At 40.3% G+C, this 21,470-nt stretch overlaps 1 protein-coding gene across 7 annotated transcripts in view; it reads right to left on the bottom strand.

Annotated features, from left to right (window-relative positions):
- RBM33 (RNA binding motif protein 33) overlaps positions 1-21,470 on the bottom strand; it is a 453,495-nt gene that overhangs the window by 285,839 nt on the left and 146,186 nt on the right. For all 7 annotated transcript variants that reach the window (XM_030198521.1, XM_030198536.1, XM_030198551.1 and 4 more), the window contains 2 exons: positions 18,079-18,250; positions 5,525-5,742 (listed from right to left, as the gene is read on the bottom strand). In XM_030198521.1, the coding sequence (XP_030054381.1) occupies positions 5,525-5,742; positions 18,079-18,250 (390 nt within the window). The remainder of the gene's footprint in view (positions 1-5,524; positions 5,743-18,078; positions 18,251-21,470) is intronic.

The raw sequence follows: 21,470 nt of genomic DNA, 5'->3' as shown, positions 1-21,470 counted from the left end.
TGCTTAGGCAGAATTGTGGATTGTTTTTGCTAAAACTAGTAGCAAAAGAGTGGCATCTTACCAGAAATCTGGAGGCACCACAGCAGGAGGATACATGGACAGGATCCATGGGTCTAGGATTAGGGATGCAAGAGGAAAAACAGAAGGAAGACCAGGAAACAATCTGACTCTTTTGCCAATCAATAAAAGCAAAGGTAAGCTGAGATCATAATTTATGCGCCTGACTTCATGTGAAACTTTCTTTAAATTAGTCCCCTTATTTTTTAACCCCTATTACGCTATCTTATCTATATGTTCCATCTTTGTTTGCACTCTTATACTTTCTATTAAGAAGTTTTCTTGTGTATTGTGATGACACTAATGTAGCATACTATGTCATACCTTGTACCGTTATTTGAATATTTTTTACTGATGTAAATGTATATTGCCTATGTTTGACTTATTCTTAATGTACACTGACTGCCTTGAAACATTTTTTTCAAGAAGGCAGTAAATAAATCCTAATAAGTTAATAATTTTAAAATACCTGGCTGTTCTAAAGGCTGCCACTAAGGCCTTCTTATTCTAACCCATCTCTATGGAGAGACTGTAGAACTACTGCATACTGGCCAATCCTACTGGTCTCAGAACTATAACGAGGCAAACTTCAGGAAAAACAAAAAACCAATCCTATTTGCCCCCTGTTTAATTCAAAGGATCGTGGAAGGAAGTAAAAGCCAGGCAAATTAGATGAGACTCTCTTAAAGGCCCTAGGTTCCTCATGAATACACAGTTAAGCACTGCCTCAGGTAAAGGGACTGAATGAGCAGATCTGCAGGCCATATACATGTGGTTTGCTTTTTTGCAGATGACACAAAGATAGCCAATACAGTGGATACACTGGAGGGACCAGAAACAATGAGAAGGAATCTCCAAACCTTAGAAGAATGGTTGAGGGGCCGACAGTTAAAAGTTAATGCCAAGAAGTGCAGAGTGATACAACTAGGGTGCAGAAACCCAAAAGAAATATACCGGACAGGAGGGGAGAGATTAGTAAGCTCAACTTAGGAGAGAGACCTTGGGGTTGATGGTGTCTGAGGAACTGAAGGTGAAGAAACAATGCGACAAGGTGGCGGCCGTGGTCAGAAGAAAGCTAGGCTGCATTGAGAGAGGTATGACCAGCAGAAGAAAGGTGTTGTTGATGCCTCTCTACAAGTCGTTGGTAAGGCCCCACTTGGAGTATTGTGTTCAGTTTTGGAGGCTGTATCTTGCTAAAGATGTAAAAAGACTGGAAGTGGTGCAAAGAAAAGCTACAAAAAATAGTATGGGATTTGCACTGCCAACCGTACAAGTAGAGACTTGCCAACCTGAACACATATACCTTGGAAGACAAGGGTGACATGATACAGACGTTCAAATATTTGAAAGGTATTAATCTGCAAACAAACTTTTTCCGGAGATGGGAAGGCGGCAGAACTAGAGAACGTGACCTGAGGTTGAAGGGGGGCTGACTCAGGAGTAATGTCAGGAAGTATTTTTTCCAAGGACAGGGTGGTGGATACATGGAATGCCCTCCCGCGGGAGTGATGGAGATAAAAACAGTAATGGAATTCAAACGTGTGGGATAAACACAAAGGAATCCTGTTTAGAAGAAATGGATCCACAGAATCTTAGCGGAGATTGGGTGGCAACACCGGTAATTTGGAAGCAAAACCAGTGGTGGGCAGACTGGGACTTCAACGTTAACTTCAGAACTTTTAGTACAAGAAGAGTGCTGGGCAGACTTTTACAGTCTGTGCCCTGAAAATGGCAAGGACAAATCAAACTCTGGTATAAAGTAAAGTATTGCATAACATGTAAAATGAGTTTATCTTGTTGGGCAGACTAGGCGGACTATACAGGTCTTTATCTGCCGTCATTTCATTTACTATTTGAATATTCTGGTGCAACTCTTCAATCTGCACTTGCTGCTGACTCAGAACATAGGTTCAACCATCTCAGTTGCTGATTTAATTCCCCCAGAAGTTTTCCCCTGTGTAGTTAAACCTGTAGTGAGCTCAGTTCATACTGTCCAGAGCTTCATGTGAAAGTTTTCACTGGTAAGAAGTGACCCAGAAAGAAAGAGCAAAGCAAGGTCTATGGGCGGAATGCTGACATATGTAGCACCTCCAGGCCCAGGGTGACAGGCGTGATCTTCTATCAACTGCAACACTTTTCCCTTTGGGTTAAGGTCTCCAATGCTGGTGGGTGAGAGGCCTTACCTGCAAGCCTGTCCTAGGCAACTGCCTAGTTTGCAAATAGTTGGGCTAGACCAGTATCCAGTGGGAGGAACGCTTTTGACTGAATATCAAGCACAGTTCTTATGAAACTTCAAATGAAGCACCTGGATCAAGCAGTATTTTAGATAATGAATGATAACCCTTAGTGACTTCAGCACCCAGATGGTTACATGCATCTGGGTGTTGAAGTCACTAAGTTCCTTCTCAAGATGGGCTCTCTACTAAGCAATATTGGTATAGTGTGGTATTTCCTTATTTATAATCTGAGATACATGCTGTGACATGGATATATTTCTGTGTGGGAATAACAGTCCAAGTCCAAAGGACATAACTGGTCCTCTTTTTAAGAGAGAGTATTAAGCCAGCCAAGTTAGAGGCATAGAGACATATACAGGAGACCTAAAAAAATGTGGCAGAGAAGTCCCACTTCTAGTCTGAGACTCTGAGGAGAAAGGTCACCGGAATGGAGAGCATCCTGGTGAGGTAGGAAGTAATCCTATAGGCACGACTTGATCTCCAAGCAATGAAATTTCCTCTCGCACCAAGAATGTCTCCCCAGAGGTATGTTCCCTGGAGGAAAGAGATAGGGCAGCCATTGAAGTATTTTTACATGGAGAGAGTAGTGGATGCTTGGAATGCCCTCCCACGGGAGGTGGTGGAAACGAAAACGGTAACAGAATTCAAACATGCGTGGGATAAACATAAAGGAATCCTGCTCAGAAGGAATGGATCCTAAGGAGCTTAGACGAGATTGGGTGGCAAAGCCGGTGGCGGGAGACGGAGATGGTGCTGGGCAGACTTATACGGTCTGTGCCAGAGCCGATGGTGGGAGGCGGGACTGGTGGTTGGAAGCGGGGATAGTGCTGGGCAGACTTATACGGTCTGTGCCAGAACCGGTGGTGGGAGGCGGGGCTGGTGGTTGGGAGGCGGGGATAGAGCTGGGCAGACTTATACGGTCTGTGCCCGGAAAAGGACAGGTACAAATCAAGGTAAGGTATACACAAAAAGTAGCACTTGTGAGTTTATCTTGTTGGGCAGACTGAATGGACCGCGCAGGTCTTTTTCTGCCGTCATCTACTATGTTACTATATGTTACTATGAGGCATATTTTCAAAGCACTTAGCCTTCCAAAGTTCCATAGGTTTCTATGGAACTTTGGAAGGCTAAGTGCTTTGAAAATATGCCTCTATGTATATCAATTCAACCATTTGGCATGTAGACAGTAGAATAGCTGGTGTGCATGACAATTGCCCTGCCTTGTGCAAAGGTGGCTAAACCTCACACATCACCTAGATAAGATTTTAGACGATGTTTGGGAGGAGCTGGCTTAGTACACATAGATATCAGTGACATTGGGAAAGTGGTTCCAGAAGCTAAAATTTAAGCTTTTAGACATAAAGTCAAAATTCAAAATTGACATATTGGCATTCTCAGAAATGTTCCCTGCTCCAAGTGCAGAATCCAAGAAGCAGGCAGAGCTCCACAGTCTCAATGTGTAAATAAAATGAGGTGCAGGGAGAGGAATTTACATTCGTTAAGAACTGGGTAACATTCTGAGGGGAAGGGGCTATTTAGAAAAGATTAGCTCTACCTTAACAGAGGTGGAACCAGGCTGCTACTCCTGACAACGGTAAAAAAAGAAAGAAAGAAAGAAAATAAAGCAGCTTTTAAACTACAAATTAGGGGGAAATGGACAGTCTCTCAGAGTGCATAATTTGGGAAGTTAGGACATCCCAAAAAAACAGGATATGATAAAGGCAAACTAGTCCAGGTGCCTTTAAGTGAAGAACAGGAAGAGTTAAAACATTGTAAATTATCACTATCAACTGATAAACGAGTTATAGATATAAAGACAAGAAAACATATTTCAAAATGTTTATAAACAGTTTCTAGAAACCTAAAAGAATATATCACTGAATAAAGAGGTAGATATAACAGGCATCTTGGAGATCTGGAGGATTGGGGATAATCAATGGGTCACTGATACTAGAGTACAAATTATATGGCAGTGATAGGGTAGATTAAATGACTGGAGGGGTAGAGCTATATTTAAAAGAGGACATTGTGTCAAAAAGAACAAAACTTCTGCAGGTAACAGAATCCACTATGGAATCTTTATAGATAGAACATCCATGGTTAAGGGAAAGAATAGTGTGGCCAGAAATTAGAAAAGCTAACAAACTTGACAATGCAATAATGAAGAAAACAAGAAGCATCATAGTAAATGACAGCAGATAAAGACCTGTATGGTCCATCCAGTCTGCCCAACAAGATAAACTCATTATACATGGTATGCGATACTTTATATGTACACCCAAGATTGATTTGTCCTTGCCATTTTCAGGGCACAGACCGTAGAAAGTCTGCCAAGCACTGGTCTTGTACTGAATAAGCACTAGGAAATTAGATGTGAAGTAACGATGAGGAAGGCTAAGAGAATTTGAAAAGAAGCTTGCTAGAGTGTCAAAAAGCCATTAACAAAAACATTTTTACCCACATTCAAAGCAAGAAGCCTGTGATGGAGTCAGATGGACTAGATGATCATGGAGTAAAAGAAACACTAAGGGAGTACAAAACTATAATGGAAAGAGTAAACTAATTCTTTACCTTGGTCATTAATGAGAAAGACACACTGAACTTTAATGGTATGTGTGGGATACAAATGTCGTGTAATGTAAAACTTTTGCTTATCTTCCTGTTTGAGTACAATGTTTTCCACTGCTACTTGGAGAATATGGTTTAAGAGTGCCATGGTGAAGGTTTGATTTTTAAGATTTGTGTCAGAGTCTTGGCTAGTGGTTTTATAGGGCATGTCATTTATTAGTAATTAAAGCCCGCTTGTGCCGGAACGGTGTGTATCTTTTAAAAGTTTTCTTGTCTCTAGCAGTCAGTGACAATTTTAGTACCATGTAAATGTGACATAAGACGAAAAAGGATGAAAGTCTCTGGTTTAGAGCAGCGTGTAGATCACCTTTTAATGCATCTTGAATTGAATTTTTAAGACAGCAGAAAGTGAAAAATGTACAAGGGTGTAAAAAAAAAAAAAAAAATGCTCATATGTATGGTGATACTCATAAGAGATACCAATCCCAAAGTTTCAAAAGACACACATTTAAAAACAAAAATAGAAACAAACATCTATAAAAAAAAAATCATACTGGACAGAAGGGGAAAAAAAAAGTTTCCAAGGGCTTTTCAAAAGTTAAAGAATGCCATTAACAGACACTACTAAAAATTCATTAATTGGCCAGATGTCATAAATTTACCCCTCTTGATGAATGTGAAGTAATTGGAAGCCTGTGATCCTGCATTCTTCCTCTATCAGTGTTGTCCCTTCTTAAATCTCCCATTACATGAGACATAAAACCACCTCTGCCACGTCTTCCTCCTCCACCACCTCTTCTTGGTCCATAGCGCCCCTGTTTACGTTGTCGCTCCTTTTCTTCAAATTCCATCAATGCTGCTTTAGCTTCTGCGGAGAGCTCTGTTAGAAGGAAATATATCTTAATTCTCTGAAATAAGACTAGTTGGTATTAACCAGGTTTCCTGTTTTAAACAAAATGTAACTGAAGTAAATTATCTTAATCAACTTTAGGTTACCACATAGTTTATTTGAGGGCAAAAGAAAATCTGCATGGAGTATCTGTTGCAACCTTAACAGCAGTGTTATGACTGGAAAAGGCTTCTAAGCAGGCACTAGGTTAATCTGCATGGAGAAGCAGTTACAACCCAAACATTAGTTGTATGGTAGCATTAGATTTACATTCATTTCTTTGGATTTAACTTACACCTTTTCATTGGTATCTCTAGGCAAGTTAGATTCAGATTTCCCTTTTTTCCCCCACAGAACTTACAAACTAAGTCTGCACCTGTGTTAACAGAGGGAGAAGTGCCTTGCCCAAGGTCATTAAGAGTATCAGCAGAATTTGAATTCTGGCTTCCCTAGTTCTCAGTTCGGTAATCTAACCAATAGGCTACTCATCCACTCCACCACGATAATCTTCATGATAAACCTCAACCTTCAATGCATAAGGAGAGGACATATGTTCTGAACAATGGCTTTGATCCGAGTAGATTAGAAATCTTGGTAATAAAACAAAGGGGGACCAGGTTATTAGATTGATACTGGTCTAAGTCTAGTATATTGACAAATGTAATAACTCAGTTTATGAATATAAGAGTTGGTACACTGGGTCAAATCACTACTACTACTACTAATCATTTCTATAGTACTACTAGACGTACTCAACGCTGTACAAAAATACAAACAACAGTGTCTGATCAGAGTTTACAATCCACTCAAGACCAGCACAAAGGAGGGGTTAGAGGTTATTTCTATTATGGGAATGATTAGAATATGGATACTGAATAGGTGAATAAGGGGTTAAACATTACAAGCAGCTTCAGCAATGTCCATCAAGCTCAATATCCTGTATCAAACAGTGGCCAGTCCATACTTGGCAGGATCCCAAAAAGACAGTATGATTCCCAGGGATAAACAGAGACTTTCTCCAGAGACTATCTTAATAATATTGCAATAGACAATTTTGCAGATGACAAGTGAGAGGAAAAGGCAATGAAAGGTATCATGGCTGAAATAGGATCTGATTGCTCGAAGCTGTCTTAACCCATAGAAAGAAGATTTGATTGTATTGGAAATATGCTGGTTAAATGAAGGGATAGCAGAGTGACCCCAAGATAATGGAAAGAGTCAACGGGCGATACAGAAGAACCTAACAAGGAAACAGGTTGGGAGGGCACAAAAGAACAATAGTGAACCAATAAACCACCATTTTGTCAGTGTTCAGAACAAGGCGGTGGGGTGGAGAGCCAGAATGCTACCGAGTCCAAACAGGTTTGGAGAACATTTAAAGATGGTGCCTCAGAGTCAGTATAGCAGCTAAGTAAAATATCATCAGCATAGATGTAAACTGAGACTGCATATTGCTAAGTAATTCTGGCAAGCAGGTGGGGAACAAATTAAAAAGGGAAGGGGGAGAGGCTAGATCAATGGGGCACTCCATATGTGAAGGTTGGAAGTCAGATGAGGGAAGTGAAGTGAGGACAGATGAGAAATTAAAAAATCATGATCAATAAGATCAAATGCAGTGGTTTTGGGGGTAGGGGCGTGCCAAGATGGCGGATTGACTGGAGGACGCCTCTCTAGCTCCTGAACTTTTCCGTGGTGCAACGTTTTTTCTTTGTTCTATATTTTTCTTTTGTGCTTCAAATGCCGCACACTAAGCGGAAAGGAGCGGTTAAGAGCTTACCGGCTGTTGCTCCGGAAGCCGCTCTGTGTCAGATGACGCTCGACAGGTACGCCACCAGCACTCCACGGTCGGCCGGCTTGAGTGTTCCCGCAGTGGCAGACGTAGGTGAAACGCCGTTCTCACAGGGAAGTGTAACAACATTGTCCTCGCTGGAATTAAATCCTCCGCCTTGCCCAGCTGGTCTCAGAAGCGAGCTTGATGTCCCGGAAGCGTCCGAAGTTGGCGTGAGGGGAAATCTCTCTGCCGGAGCTCAAACTGAAACGCTGGGGGAAAATATTAACACCGAGCAGCAAGCTCTCGAGGCGATAACCTTAGAATCTATCTGGGCTGCGATACAAACACTTACAGCAACAGTTGCACCAATCGTGAGTAAACTACACTTATTGACTACTGCCTTCGAGACCTTTAAGAAGGATTCGGAAAAAGTGAATATAGCTGCCCAAACGGATATCTCTAATCTAAAAGCTAAAACTGATATGCTTATCAAGGATAAATTAATGATACACCGAAAGATTGAACAATTTGAAAATTATAATAGGCGTTTAAATCTATGCCTTCTGAACTTTCCAAGAGCTGTAGAATTAACAGCGGCTGCAATGTTTAAAAAATACTTGACTGAAGTGCTTCAATATTCTCCAGACCTGATTCCTCCTTTTAGTAAAGTATACTACCTTCCTGACTTAAAGCGTGGAGAAAAACTGAAAGGAACTGATGGTTTACAAAATCTGACCGATTTTCTTGAACAGTTTGATACTACAGTTCTGGAAAGGAAACCTTTACTAGTCTCGATGGTGTTTGAACTACTACTACTACTACTTGACATTTCTAAAGCGCTACTAGGGTTACGTAGCGCTGTACAATTTAACATAGAAGGACAGTCCCTGCTCAAAGGAGCATACAATCTAAAGGACAAATGTACAGTCAGTCAAATAGGGGCAGTCTAGATTTCCTGAAAGGTATAAAGGTTAGGTGCCAAAAGCAACATTGAAGAGGTGGGCTTTGAGCAAGGATTTGAAGATGGGTAGGGAGGGGGTTTGGCGTAAGGGCTCAGGAAGTTTATTCCAAGCATAGGGTGAGGCGAGGCAGAATGAGCGGAGCCTGGAGTTGGCGGTGGTGGAGAAGGGTACTGAAAGGAGGGATTTGTCCTGTGAGCGTAGGTTACGGGCGGGAACGTAAGGGGAAATGAGGGTAGAGAGGTAATGAGGGGCTGCAGACTGAGTGCATTTGAACAAGATTTAAATTCCTTAATGAAAATATTTTTTAGAAATTCAACAAAAATGTTTCTTGGTGACAGAATCTGGATCTACCCCGATGTGGTGAAAACCACTCAGGATAGACGTAAAGCTTTCCTATCACTTAGAGAAGAGACACGAAGTTTGGGGGCCAGATTTCTTCTTTCTTATTCCTGTAAATGTTTAGTAAATTACCTTGATAAGAAATATGTTTTCTTTGAACCAGTGCAACTGAAAGAATTTTTGCAAATGAAAGAAGTTACCAGTTAGTACTCTGAGTAGTAAGAAAATCAGGATTTATTATGTTAATACGTGGATATCTCCAGGCCTTCTTTGTTATCATTCAATTTCCTTTTTAAAAAAATACCACCGATCTTTCCTAATGCCCCTATCTCTATTTCTTTTTTCTGTTGTTTGAATTAGGTGGTCTAAGAAAGAGTTACATATCTTCATGTTGATTTCTTTAAATAATATTTACTCTGATTTTCTGTTGCAAGATGTAAATGTTTGTATTTGAATTGTGAAACTTAAAATTAAAAAAAAAATAAAATAAAATAAGATCAAATGCAGCTTAAAGATCTAACAAAACTGCCAAAGAACACCTACCTTTATCAAACTTAGAATAAATGTTCTTGAGGACGCTGGTCAGCACTGTTGGTGCTGAACTGAGCCCTGTAACCTGATTGACGTGGATAAAGAGCAATGTTTTTTTTCAGGAAAAGACAAGAGCTGGTCAAAAACCACTTTCTCTACAATTTTAGAAATAAAAAGTAAGTTGGATACAGGCTGATAATAAGCAGGGTTTGTGGGGTCAAGGAAAGGTTTCTTTACAACAGGACATACGACCCAATCTTCCAGGATGAAGGAAACTGCCTCTGGGACAAACAGATTGATTAGCGAGAGAAGAACAGAAGCAAGTAGGTCTAGATAAGGCTTGCATAACCAGGCAGGGTGTAACAGGTCAAGGGAGTAAAAGGAAGGTTTCATATGCTCAAGAAGATGGCAGGTAAGAAATGGATTATTAGTGAAGGCAGGAAAGAACAGTAAGTATCTTAACAGATTCTAGGCATGCTTGGAACTAACATATAGGCCAGTGATAGGAAAAGGGTTGAAAGTTCAGATAAAAAGAACATGAGTGTGGGAAGCTACTGTTGGGCTGGGTACTGGAATTTGAAAGTTCACCCACCCAAACTGAAAGAACAGCAACTGAGATACAGTAGAAGAACATTTGGTCTTTTTAATCTTTCCAACTGAACAAAAGTTACAAAAAAAAAAAAAATATATATATATATATGCAAAGGGGGTTCAGAAATATTTCTGTCCATCCATGGGTGAAGTACATTAACTCTCCTAAAATTTAACGGAATGGGATAAAAAAAACTTGGAAGATGAGAAAAATGGTTTAAAAAACCCCAAACAAGACACAGTGGAGTCTGAAATAACCCCCCCCCCCCAAACACATACACAAAAATTGGCCGAAAACATTTCTATGGTAGGTCTTGTTCTAGCTTCTGTAACAAACTTTCAGACAGCGGAACGAAATTCCTCCTTCCTACCCACCAAACTGCCTCTCCTTGCACACTATTCTTCCAAACTTGTCCACACCCCAAACTGACCTCACAACTACCCCACCACCTTGCAAACTGTCCCAAACCTAAAAACTACCACACAACTCACCCACACCCAGTCACGCTCTTTGTTCTTTAAATGATCAGCACCTTGTCATGCCAGGCCCAAAATCCAAGCAGTTGGAGTCTACAAGGTGCAGTGATTTTTATTTTCTCTCCCCTAGGGTTTGGAACAATCACACGTTAACTATTCACAGTAATTTCTCATTGAAGAATTTTAAATCTGAGCTGATGACTTGGCTGTTTAATCAGGCCTATGACACACAGAGGTCTATTTGCAAAGCGTTTAGATTTAAAAAGTTACATTGTAACCTATGAAACTTTGTAAGTCTAAGTGCTTTGAAAATGAGCCCCATATTTGGTTACGCTTATATCTCTTCATATGAATGTTTGTCTTCTGTCCTATCACTACTGACATTTCTTTCTTATTGTTTTATGTTAATGATTTTAATTGTACACCACCTAGACCCATTATTTTGGAACAGGCAGTATAGCAAATTTTAATAAACAAACACACACCACTTTGCTTCTGGAGTTCCACCTCCTCACAGTCATGATCAATAATAAGTCTCCTGAAACTTGTACAGTCATTGCCCCATCTAACCTATTTTCTTATGCAGCACTATGTCTGCATGTAGCTCTTGTTTCATAGCCACAAGCACCTTCATCCAGAGGATCAGCAACTTTTTACTTGCCAGCATTAGGGCATCTGGGGCAATTAAGCCCTGCGCTTGCTCCTCCTCATGCTGTTCTCCCAGTGGGGATTCAGCGCAAACAGCCGCCATCTTTGGTGCTCTATGGCCCGCACAGCCAGTTGATTTATAAGCAAATGCTTTAAGGTCAGTTGTCAGCTTTTCACTCTTCTACCTACCCTCCTCTCCTCTTTCCTCTACATATTAATTGATTTGCTTACTTTATTATTTTTGTCTATTAGATTGTAAGCTCTCTGAGCAGGGACTGTCTTTCTTCTATGCTTGTGCAGCGCTGCGTACGCTTTGTAGCGCTATATAAATGCTAAATAGTTGTAGTAGTAGTATTAGTAGTACTGATGGGTAAAAGTTATTTCCCAGCTAGTTCACTCTCGAGTCAATGCCAGTAAACCAGCTAATAATCGCTAATTGCAATAAGGCTTCAGGGACCTCAGCAATTAGACACCCATCAGCTGAGTGACGTCAGTTCCTCCCATCAAATATCTAATACAATCTTCTGACACAGACTCCATATCACTTTGGACACCTTCAAGTGTTCTTATATTCTTGTAAAATATGGCCTCCAAAACTGAACACAGTAATTCAAATGGAGCCTCACCAACAACTTAAATCCCAATAAATAAATTTCACCTCCTCCCTTCTGCTGGTTATGCCTCTATGCAGCCTGGCATCTTTCTGGCTTTGCATACCACCTCATCACATTGTTTTGATACCTTGCTCTTTTACAGCCTTGTTGACATGATAGGTATTCTCTTGTACTAAATTAATTTACTCAATGGAGGGCATATTTGAAATCAGAAACGTATTCCTCAGGACTGGAGGAAACGTTTATTACACTTTATTTTCCAGCTCTAATAGTATTGAAGCAAATATTACTTTTTAAAAATCTTCGTTCATATGCTTTTTGGGGTTTTTTTTATTAAACGTTCTATTCCTATCCCCTTCTCCTTACTTAGATCTAATCCTCCCCTTATCCTATGTTCATTGACCTACTTTGGTTTTAACACTTTTGGAGAGAAAGGTACAGATTTTATTGTGACTGTGTGTAAGAATTGTACCATCTGCAAGGGCTGTTCAGGTCTGTTATGTCTCATATCCATATTCTATTAATAGGCATATTCATACACTATAATTAGAAGTTATAATTGGTACTCCTGATCAAGAATAGTATAAATAATATTTAAAAGTTAATTTGAATTACTTTTTACATAAAAACACGTATTTTTATCCACCCTGGTTATCTATAACCCAAACACAACCACATGCTAATATGCTTAAGTTTTGACTATATATTTGGTACACAGATATCAAGGGAGCATCAACTGTAATCTTGCTAAATGTTTTGTTCATAAACTAAACATTTTAGTCCAATATACCTTCAAAGCAAAAATTGATCTATTTTTACCAGCAAACACTTATTCTACATTTGAACTCACTTCTTACACACACACACACACACACTTAATGCAGTGAATCAGCAATTATTTTTCTAGTGGCTCCAAGTGTCAAGATTAATTTTACTATCCCTGGTAATAAAATGGTTTCCAATGACATCTTTAATCAGCCATCGAGAATCCTTTCCACCAATAGAGACAAGCTGTCATAAAAGGTCACTACAATGTGACAGGACAGAAATTATGTTTGTTACTTCAACTGAAATGTTAATTTCCCCTTTAAGTGTTTTTTCAACTATGTCCAGGTTTTAAAGGGAAGATTCAACTGAGCAACACAGCAATAATAGTCTACCGTTATACGTTTATATAACAGAAAAGATGGTGAAACATTAATGAAAACCATGCAAAATACAACGTTCACAAGAGGCCACTTATTAAACTTAGATTTTATAGCATAAATTAACACACTAAGTGGGTTGCAGGACTGCCACATAAGTCTTAAGAACTTGTGGAACAAAGGCTCAACTGTTCTTTACCAATAACCATGACGCACCAGAAACCTACTCGCCCCATCTGTAGATTAGTTTAACCAAAAGTAATTAAGGGAAACTATCACTGTGTTCATCTCTCTCATTTCTTGCTTTCTAGGTTTCAGAAATGCAGGCAAAACCAAGTTGCTTATTTGTAGCAGGTGTTTTCTGTGGAGAATAGGATACAAGTACATACAGCATAGGATTATCAACAGAGCCCCTACAAGGCTTTTGAATTGCTTCACTGTAAGTGTGCACCACTTCCTGCCAGCTACTGTCATGCAGTATCACCTCAGCCTATTTAGCTTGGGCAAAATACAACTTCTTATGGAGGAGTTGTAACCTGTTGCCACGGAAAACACATGCTTCAGGTAACTAACTTGGTTTTCCCTCAAAAAAAGCAGGATAGTCTTATCCTCATAGCATGGGACTCCTTATAGGTTGCCTTCAACAGAAAAAGGGAAAAATAAGGCAGCACTGTACAGGCAGACAATATTTTTGATGGCTACTACCATATCTTTTTGGGGGGAAGGCAGCCTGGTGCAGAAAAGAAGTGGGCCTAGAGGAATGGATTCTAATCTCTAAAGATAATCTAGAAGACTGACTGGCCAAAACTACTGTCTCATTGAGGAGTCTTTTGCTAATCAATAGTGGGTTGTGAATATATGAATAGAGTCCATGTTGCAGTCTTGCAAATTTTTTTTTCCATGGAGGCTGACCTCAGCTGGGCAACCAAAGCTGCCAATATGATCTGTGACATGATCTTTAGGGGTGTTTTCTTGTATCACCACTGTGGGACCAAGGCCTAATTTATAGTTAAACCACGCTTTCAACCATATTGTCACAGTTTTTGCAAAACTCCTTGCCTTGCAGTTTTGTGTAAAATGTGCTGAGCCATCAAGGTCACTGCTTGCCTGAATATCATCTTTGTCTATCGTTAACCGTGTGAACCTGGGGTGAATGAGGTTCCCAGCCATGAACAATTTGGACAACCTTGGGAGGCAACACGGTCTGCACCAGTTCTACCCTGGAGAGAGAAGCAGCTAGACAACTGATCATGCTGGATGTTTTTTGGGGACTCCTAATCAGGGCGCTGAAGACCCAGAGTCACTGCTAGTCAGGGATGCTGTTCCTGTCCTGTTTGTTATCAGAAAAATACTCTGAGGAGTTGCAAAAAGGAATTATTAGTGGATCTGAACCTGACTGACCCACTAGACTCGGTGCCACATCAGGATAACTTTTCCCAGTCTCTCTGTAAGAAGACTGTCAGTACAGCAGCAGAAAAGACATTGCAAAAGTGTTTACAGGTGCAGGCACAAGAGGAGAAGATTTATGGACCCCATACACTGATTAACTCTGAATTTCCTGATTGAGAAGAGACACATTCTTTGAATACCTTGATTTGGCAGTGCTGGCTCATGGTTTTACAACCAGCTGGCGCCAAAAGAAAAGAAAATTCCATCTTACTTAAAAAGAGCAGTCCTTGTACTCAGTAACCCACAAGGTAAACTTGGATCACTTCTATGGTTTTGGTTAGCTAGACATATCTCTCTGAAAGGCAAAAAGGAAAGTTAGGCTAATGGCACTGTGTTGGCTGCATATTGTAACTTGTGCTAAAATGCTGTCAATAATTCTCTTAGGAAAAACACGGTGAGCAATTTGGTGGTCTTTGTTGCCAATGGAGTTTGTAACCTGTCCGAAATGTTTGGAGAACCCAAAAGTTGGAGATTACAACTGGTCACCTTTCTTGGTAAAAATTTAGCCTCCCCCCTACCGGAAGGTCATCCCAGGAAACACACATTGATTGCAGCTATGCCCTTATAGAGCCAGTCAAAAGCTCATCTCTTGCTTTGACTGAGGAGCAGGTTGGGCTTCTCGGAGAAGTGAGGTAGGGCCTGCTGTTGGAGATGGGAATAAGGAATGAATCTATGCCTCTGAGAATAGTATATTCTTCTTTGAGGACCTCCTGAAAACCTCCAAGAAGAGGAGGTTTGCAGAAGGAGACAGCTGAAAGTGGGACTTAATAGTGTTAGTGTGCTTTTTTATGAGGTCAGCAACATCTTCCACCTTGTCCCCAAAAAGATGATTATCTCTTATCATGAGACATGCACGAACCTCCCCTGCAACACAGGTCCCAGTTCAAAGACATGCAGCCACGGGAATCTGTGCACATTCTCACACTCAAGGCGGAGAGAGTCTGGACACCACATCAAAAGTAACTCTCTGCAGCTTGCTCAATAGGGCAGTGTCCACAAAGTCAAGCGGACTCTGCACCAGGAACTTCAAGCAGAGGCTTGTGTAGAACTGGCTAAGTCTGAATGCAGGATGCAAGCACTGACACCTGATAAACCTTTCTCCCAAAGGAGCACAGTGCCCGAGCCTCCCTGCCAGGGGGAGCCAAGGCATTAGTCCTTAAACACCTGGTCATTTTGAGAGCAGACTCAATCATCACAGAGTGATGAGGCAACTGGGCCTTCTCAAATTCAGGAGTCTTCTGGATTCTGTAAACAGAATCAACTTTCTTAGGAACCACCTGCACAGAGAGAGGGGTCTTTCAAATTCTTCATCTGTGCATCCTGGAGAACTCTGAAGTGGTACAATCACAAATTCTCTAGGTGGGGAGTCACAGTCAAGGATAGTAAACAACTCTACCCTGGGCTTGTCCTCTGTCTCCAACTTAAATGGTATGATTTCTGCCATTTCCCTGACAAAACCTGTGAAGGACAGTTCCTTGGCTGGAGATAATCTTCTCTCCTGTGGAGGGGAGGGATCTGATGGTATGCCACAGGACTCCTCCTCTGAGAAATATTCTGGCTCCTTAGACTCCCATGAACGGTCTGACTTGGACTCAGCAAAATACTCCTCATGGGAGGTGTGAGTCTGTGCCTGCATCAGTCTATTGGTGTGATGTCCAGGCCTGGAAACCGGGTGCTGCGGTACAAGTCTGCTGTGCGACTCTGAAGCAGCTTCCTCCCCTGATGTCAAAAGCATCATCGCATCAGTTAGCGTACATCCTGATGCCTGACAAAGAACAAGTGTCGACGACCACTCAACAGGCAGGTCATGGGCCTCTAGGAGGGGGTGGGCCGGTGTCACGGCTGGCGCAAACACCCTCAATGCCTGCGCTCTTCGCAACTGGAGCAAGCCCACCAGCTCATCAAAGCATAGCCCAGAGCCATCACTGGGGGAAGGCATCAGTAAAGGCTGGGCTGGAGTCAGGATGGAGACAGCCTGAAAATTTCTCAGTGCCAAATTAGAAGCAGTGCCCCGGCTACATGGAGACTGCCGCTTCAGCACCGCAGCTAGAAATATGGAGTGGTCCTCTCGGTTGTAAGTGACACCAATGCCCAGGAATTCTCAGCATTCTCTGTTGTATTATTACGTATTGCTCCTTTACAGAGGCCCCAATATATTTTCTTCAAGGTGACCTGCCTGCCTGCTCAGCCAAGTCCTCTTATAAATTCAAGGACTGAGAGGAGATGGCTGCATATGCCCATGCTTACTCACCTTCACACAATGCTTGGCGCTGGGATCCTCTGGTGCCAAAAAAAAAAGAGGACATCAAATCCACATGCCTCCTCGGTGTTGGCTCCAATGATGACCAGTCCCGGGATCCTGCCTCAGTGCCAAATCTCAAGGCAGGCAGAAACCTCTTCAATGCCAGTGCACTCCCAGTGACTGAAAAGACTAGGATTCAACTATAAGGGTAAGGGAAGGAAAACAATGACGTAAACAAAGAAAAAACCCACACGGGAAGATACAAAAAGTGAAAAATTCTCAGATGTGATCTTCCTGCTTTGCGGAAAAACAGACTGATGGTCCTGCACTCACACACTGAGCAGGAAAGCACCCACACACATGCTTGGTGGGACACTACCAAAAGTCTCTTAAAAAGAGATACTACGCTAGACAGAGTCTGCACCAGACTCCATCGGATGACACCACCCACATGTGAGAAACAATGTCCTGCTTGTCCTCGGAGAAACTATAATTCACGGAGCTGAAAAACAAGTTTGAGTTGGAAGACAAAGATATTTTATCAAGGTCTGGCAATTCATTAAGCAAAAAGCGATAATGGGCTTGTTAGGAGAGGAGTGTCCAATTGAGGAAGCACTCTCTTCTGGTCCTATGAAAGGAGGCATCTCTCGGCTAAATGCAGCCATCTCCCTTCAGTCCATGAATTTATAAGAGGATTTGTCTGAGCAGGCAGATCACCTTGAAGAAAATATATTAGGGACTCTTTAAAGGAGCAATATCTAACAATAGAACAGGGAATGTATACAAAACAGATTACTCTATACACCTGTTGAGAATAAGTAAGATCTTTAAGACACAAAAGATGGAATGCTGGTGGGACTGTGGTCAAAGAGGAACATTTAAACATGTCCAGCGGGAATGTCCAAAAAAACCAGACATCTGGGGAAAGAATTGTGAGATTTATGAAGATGATGCTAGATGCTGAAATATCCAGTCATATGGAGGTTCTATTATTGAATTAATCGTCTCCGGGTCTGTAACAAAAAGAGGCACTTTTCAAAAGATATGTAACTACTGCAGCATGCATATTATAGCAGATAGAAAGATAGATTCGTTTGTAATGGAGATAAGTGTAGAGTTAACTTCATTACATATCTATATATTATTTAACATGTTAACACTGGCACAAGAGATTGGAAAATTTTTCTAAACTCTGCGGGAGATACACAGTAAACACAGTAAATGACGGCAGATAAAGACCTGTACAGTCCATCCAGTCTGCCCAACAAAATAAATGAAAGTATGTCAAGAGAAATGATAATAGAAGGAAAAGAAAAAGGGGATAAAGAGATCCTTGGGGAAAGGGATATTGTGAGGAAAGAGGGATAGGAGAAGTTAGAAGACTGTTGGGTAGTTGTTGAAAAACTATTCAAAATGTGTAGATTGTTATAAGACGGTAGCCTGTAATTGCTCTACACTTTATTCTCACAAGCTTACATCAATGCAATTTCTATTTAAACCATTTAGCTAAATGTCTAGCCATTAAAAATCCTAATTACCGTCAAAACTATCCCCTTACCCAAGGTTTCTGGAATGTTTCGTCTCTCTCTTGTTCCATCTGAAAGTCGAATTATGGTTCCTTCTTTTCGCTCAGTTTTGAACCGTAGCCGGCAAGATTCTTCATCTTCATCATCTTCTTCGTCAGACTCTTCTTTCATTTCTTCTTGCACTTCACCTGTTTCAGTCATCATCTACAGAAGACAACACAAAGTTAAAATGCCAAGGAAGATTCCTTACATATTGTCCAAGCCATTTCTGGACTATTGCTTAGCTTTAATACCATAATGAACTAGTTGTTCTGTACAATATCTTTGAAGAAAACTAATGCTATCCTCTCTTGGTGTACCATATAATTTTGTCATGAATAAAATCATAAAATATAAGTAATCTAGATTTATATAGTCATTTCCATCTGAACATAAACACCATACATCTTATTTATTTATTTATTACATTTGTACCCCCCGCTTTCCGCTCATTGCAGGCTCAATGCGGCTTACACAGTAACAAGTACTTCAGAAATATATGTAGGTAGTCAACTTTGGGATGGTCAACTTGACAAGAACCATTTCAAGCAACTAGACTACAGGAATGCTTTCAATGGAATAGGGATGAAAAGAGTATACCAATAATACCACCTAACTGCATTCTTAGGTAGCAGTCCTACCAATTAAATTCTTTTGCTTGAAAGCTTATTTGTTCTTTTGTATCCTACTTTTCTAAATAGAACTTTAAAAGAAATTTCTACTTATGGATAAACATACATTCCTCCATCAACAAAAACATTAACAAGACAAAGCATTCAATGAATAAATACAGAAACAGCATAACCATCACTCCTCAAAAAAATTTGAAACTCAATCATCCAAATGTTCCTCAACTAATAGTCAATACAGAAGTAATAGAAAAACAAACATTTCACTTTGTATTTTGGATTTAGCTCACACCATTTTACTAGTACCTCCAGGTGAGTTACATTCAGATATAATAAATATTTCTCTATTCTGAAGGGCTTACAATCTAAAGGGCTCTTTTACTAAAGCTAGCACATGCTAAAAGACATTAGCATATGTTATGTACCATGTAGTCCATAGGTATAAAATAAGGTGTACAGCATTTAGCGTGTGCTGTCTGTTAGCAAGAGCTAAGCTTTAGTAAAAGGGCCCTACGTTTTCTACCTGAGGCAATGGGGAAGCATCCTACTGGTTAGAACAGCAAGTTGGAAACCACAGACACTAGGGTTCAAATCCTGATGGTGCTCTTGTAACCTCTGGGCAGCCACTTCCTCCAGTCCTTAGAATTCAGATTTTGAACTCTTGCCTTTTTATCAATAGTTTACAGCAAGTTGCATTCAGGTACACTAGGTATTTCCCTGCCCCCAGAGGACTTACAATTTAAGTTTGTACCTGAGGCAATGCAGTAGCTTGTTGGTTAGAACAGCAGGCTGAGAACCAGAGAAGTCAGGGTTCAAATCCCACCAACATTCTTGGTTTGAGTAATCAGGTGAGTCAAACTACTTGCTCTATGCTGAAGCTGTGTAGAGAACGGGGTTACATTCCTCCCAGAACATGGATGGGCTAGGGCAGTGTTTCCCAAGTCCAGTCCTAGAAGTACCCCTTGCCAGTCAGGTTTTTCAGGATATCCACAATGAATATGCATAAATTTGATTTACATACACTGCCTCTATTATATGCAAATATTTCGTGCATATTCACTGTGGATATCCTGAAAAACAGACTGGCTGGGGTTCTCCAGTGTTTCTTGGGAAACACTGGGCTAGGGGATTTGTTAGTGGGCAAAGTGGGTTTTATTGTTTATTTTTGTATTATGGTTTGATTGCTTTTATTGTACCTGGCTTTGAATATTCTTTGAAGAAGTGAATAACTAAGCATGATATATAAAACTAAACTAAAAACAAAAATAAAGGCTGGTAAACTTAGAAATCTGAAAAAAATCTAAAACCAATTGTATTTTTCTAATACTACTATTTCCTTTATGATTTCAATTTTCTTCAGCTTTCTGGCTGGCCTCGTAGCTTATTTTCTGCTTTAACTTAAATATTAATTCTTGCTTAACAGAACAGCTGACAGGGGCTTAGGGGTAGGAAGGGGTGTACCGGTGTGTGGTAGCTAGGTATGGAGGGCTATGGGATTATAAAAGTCAATATCCTGTAGTCATTCATCTTTTTGTTTTCTCTTTGTGTAGTTCACATTAATGAGGAATGGGGGAGGGGTATTTTGTAAAGGAAGTTGCTTATGCTTTTGAGCACTGTTGAGCTTCACTGTCTTGATGATTTATTTTTAATTTAATTAAAAAAGATTTATAATAAAATAGCTGACATCAGTTAACCAAAACAAGGGAACAGCACTGTACTACAGAAGGCACTGCTGCATCATATCAAATGTAGACAGTATAACATTTTCATATATATATATTTTTTTTTATTTATAAGTTTGACATCTTTAAACCAAGAATTTATACTTGTATGGAGAAGTGTTGTTTTTCTCATAAAGTTAAGGAAAACATAGCCTTGTAAACAAAATAAAGACAATGTATACAACAAACACTCAAGTCCACATTCAATGATATCCAAGATGTCTAAAAATGAGGGAAAGTTAGGAAATATTCTAAGGTAATATTGTATTTGAGTTAAGGCTGATAGTTAACTATTCGAGCTTATTTATCCTCCTAATGATCTTTTAGTTGCTATGAAAGTTGTTAAATGAATAGGCTCTGTAAATAAATTTTTTACTGAATTATATTTGACAATACATTTACAGGGGTACCTTAGAAAAAAAGTACCCCCTAATTGCAAGACACCTGGCTTTAATACCGCTTATGTCTTCATTGGGTTTCCCTTGAAAGATCAGCAAATAATTGAATTTTGAAACCTAAAAAGGGTTTCTATTTCTGAAAAACATACGAAACAACCATTGCTTGTCCGGTAATAATGCCATCTTAACCAGGGTGGGACCAGGCTGTTGGCATCGGCATTCAAAAAAGAAATAGAGCAGCTTTTAAACTAGATATGGGGGAAAGGCCGACAATCGCACAACAGCGTATGGTTCGGGATAAGGTATCTTGCAAGGATACCCCACAAACAAGGAAGATACGGTTTCTAGATAGTGAGGTTACACAAGAGACCGTGGTAGGCCAGATGCTCATAATACAACTAGAGATCAGACAAAAGATGGCAAATCAATAGTGTCAAGTACTAAGCATCATGCAAATAGCAACAACAAACATACTCTGAAATGTCTACAGTGGTGGAAATAAGTATTTGATCCCTTGCTGATTTTGTAAGTTTGCCCACTGACAAAGACATGAGCAGCCCATAATTGAAGGGTAGGTTATTGGTAACAGTGAGAGATAGCACATCACAAATTAAATCCGGAAAATCACATTGTGGAA

Source organism: Microcaecilia unicolor, chromosome 1 (genome assembly GCF_901765095.1).
Source record: "Microcaecilia unicolor chromosome 1, aMicUni1.1, whole genome shotgun sequence".
NCBI classification, from domain to species: Eukaryota; Metazoa; Chordata; class Amphibia; order Gymnophiona; family Siphonopidae; genus Microcaecilia; species Microcaecilia unicolor.
This window is presented reverse-complemented; position numbering and strand designations above follow the sequence as displayed.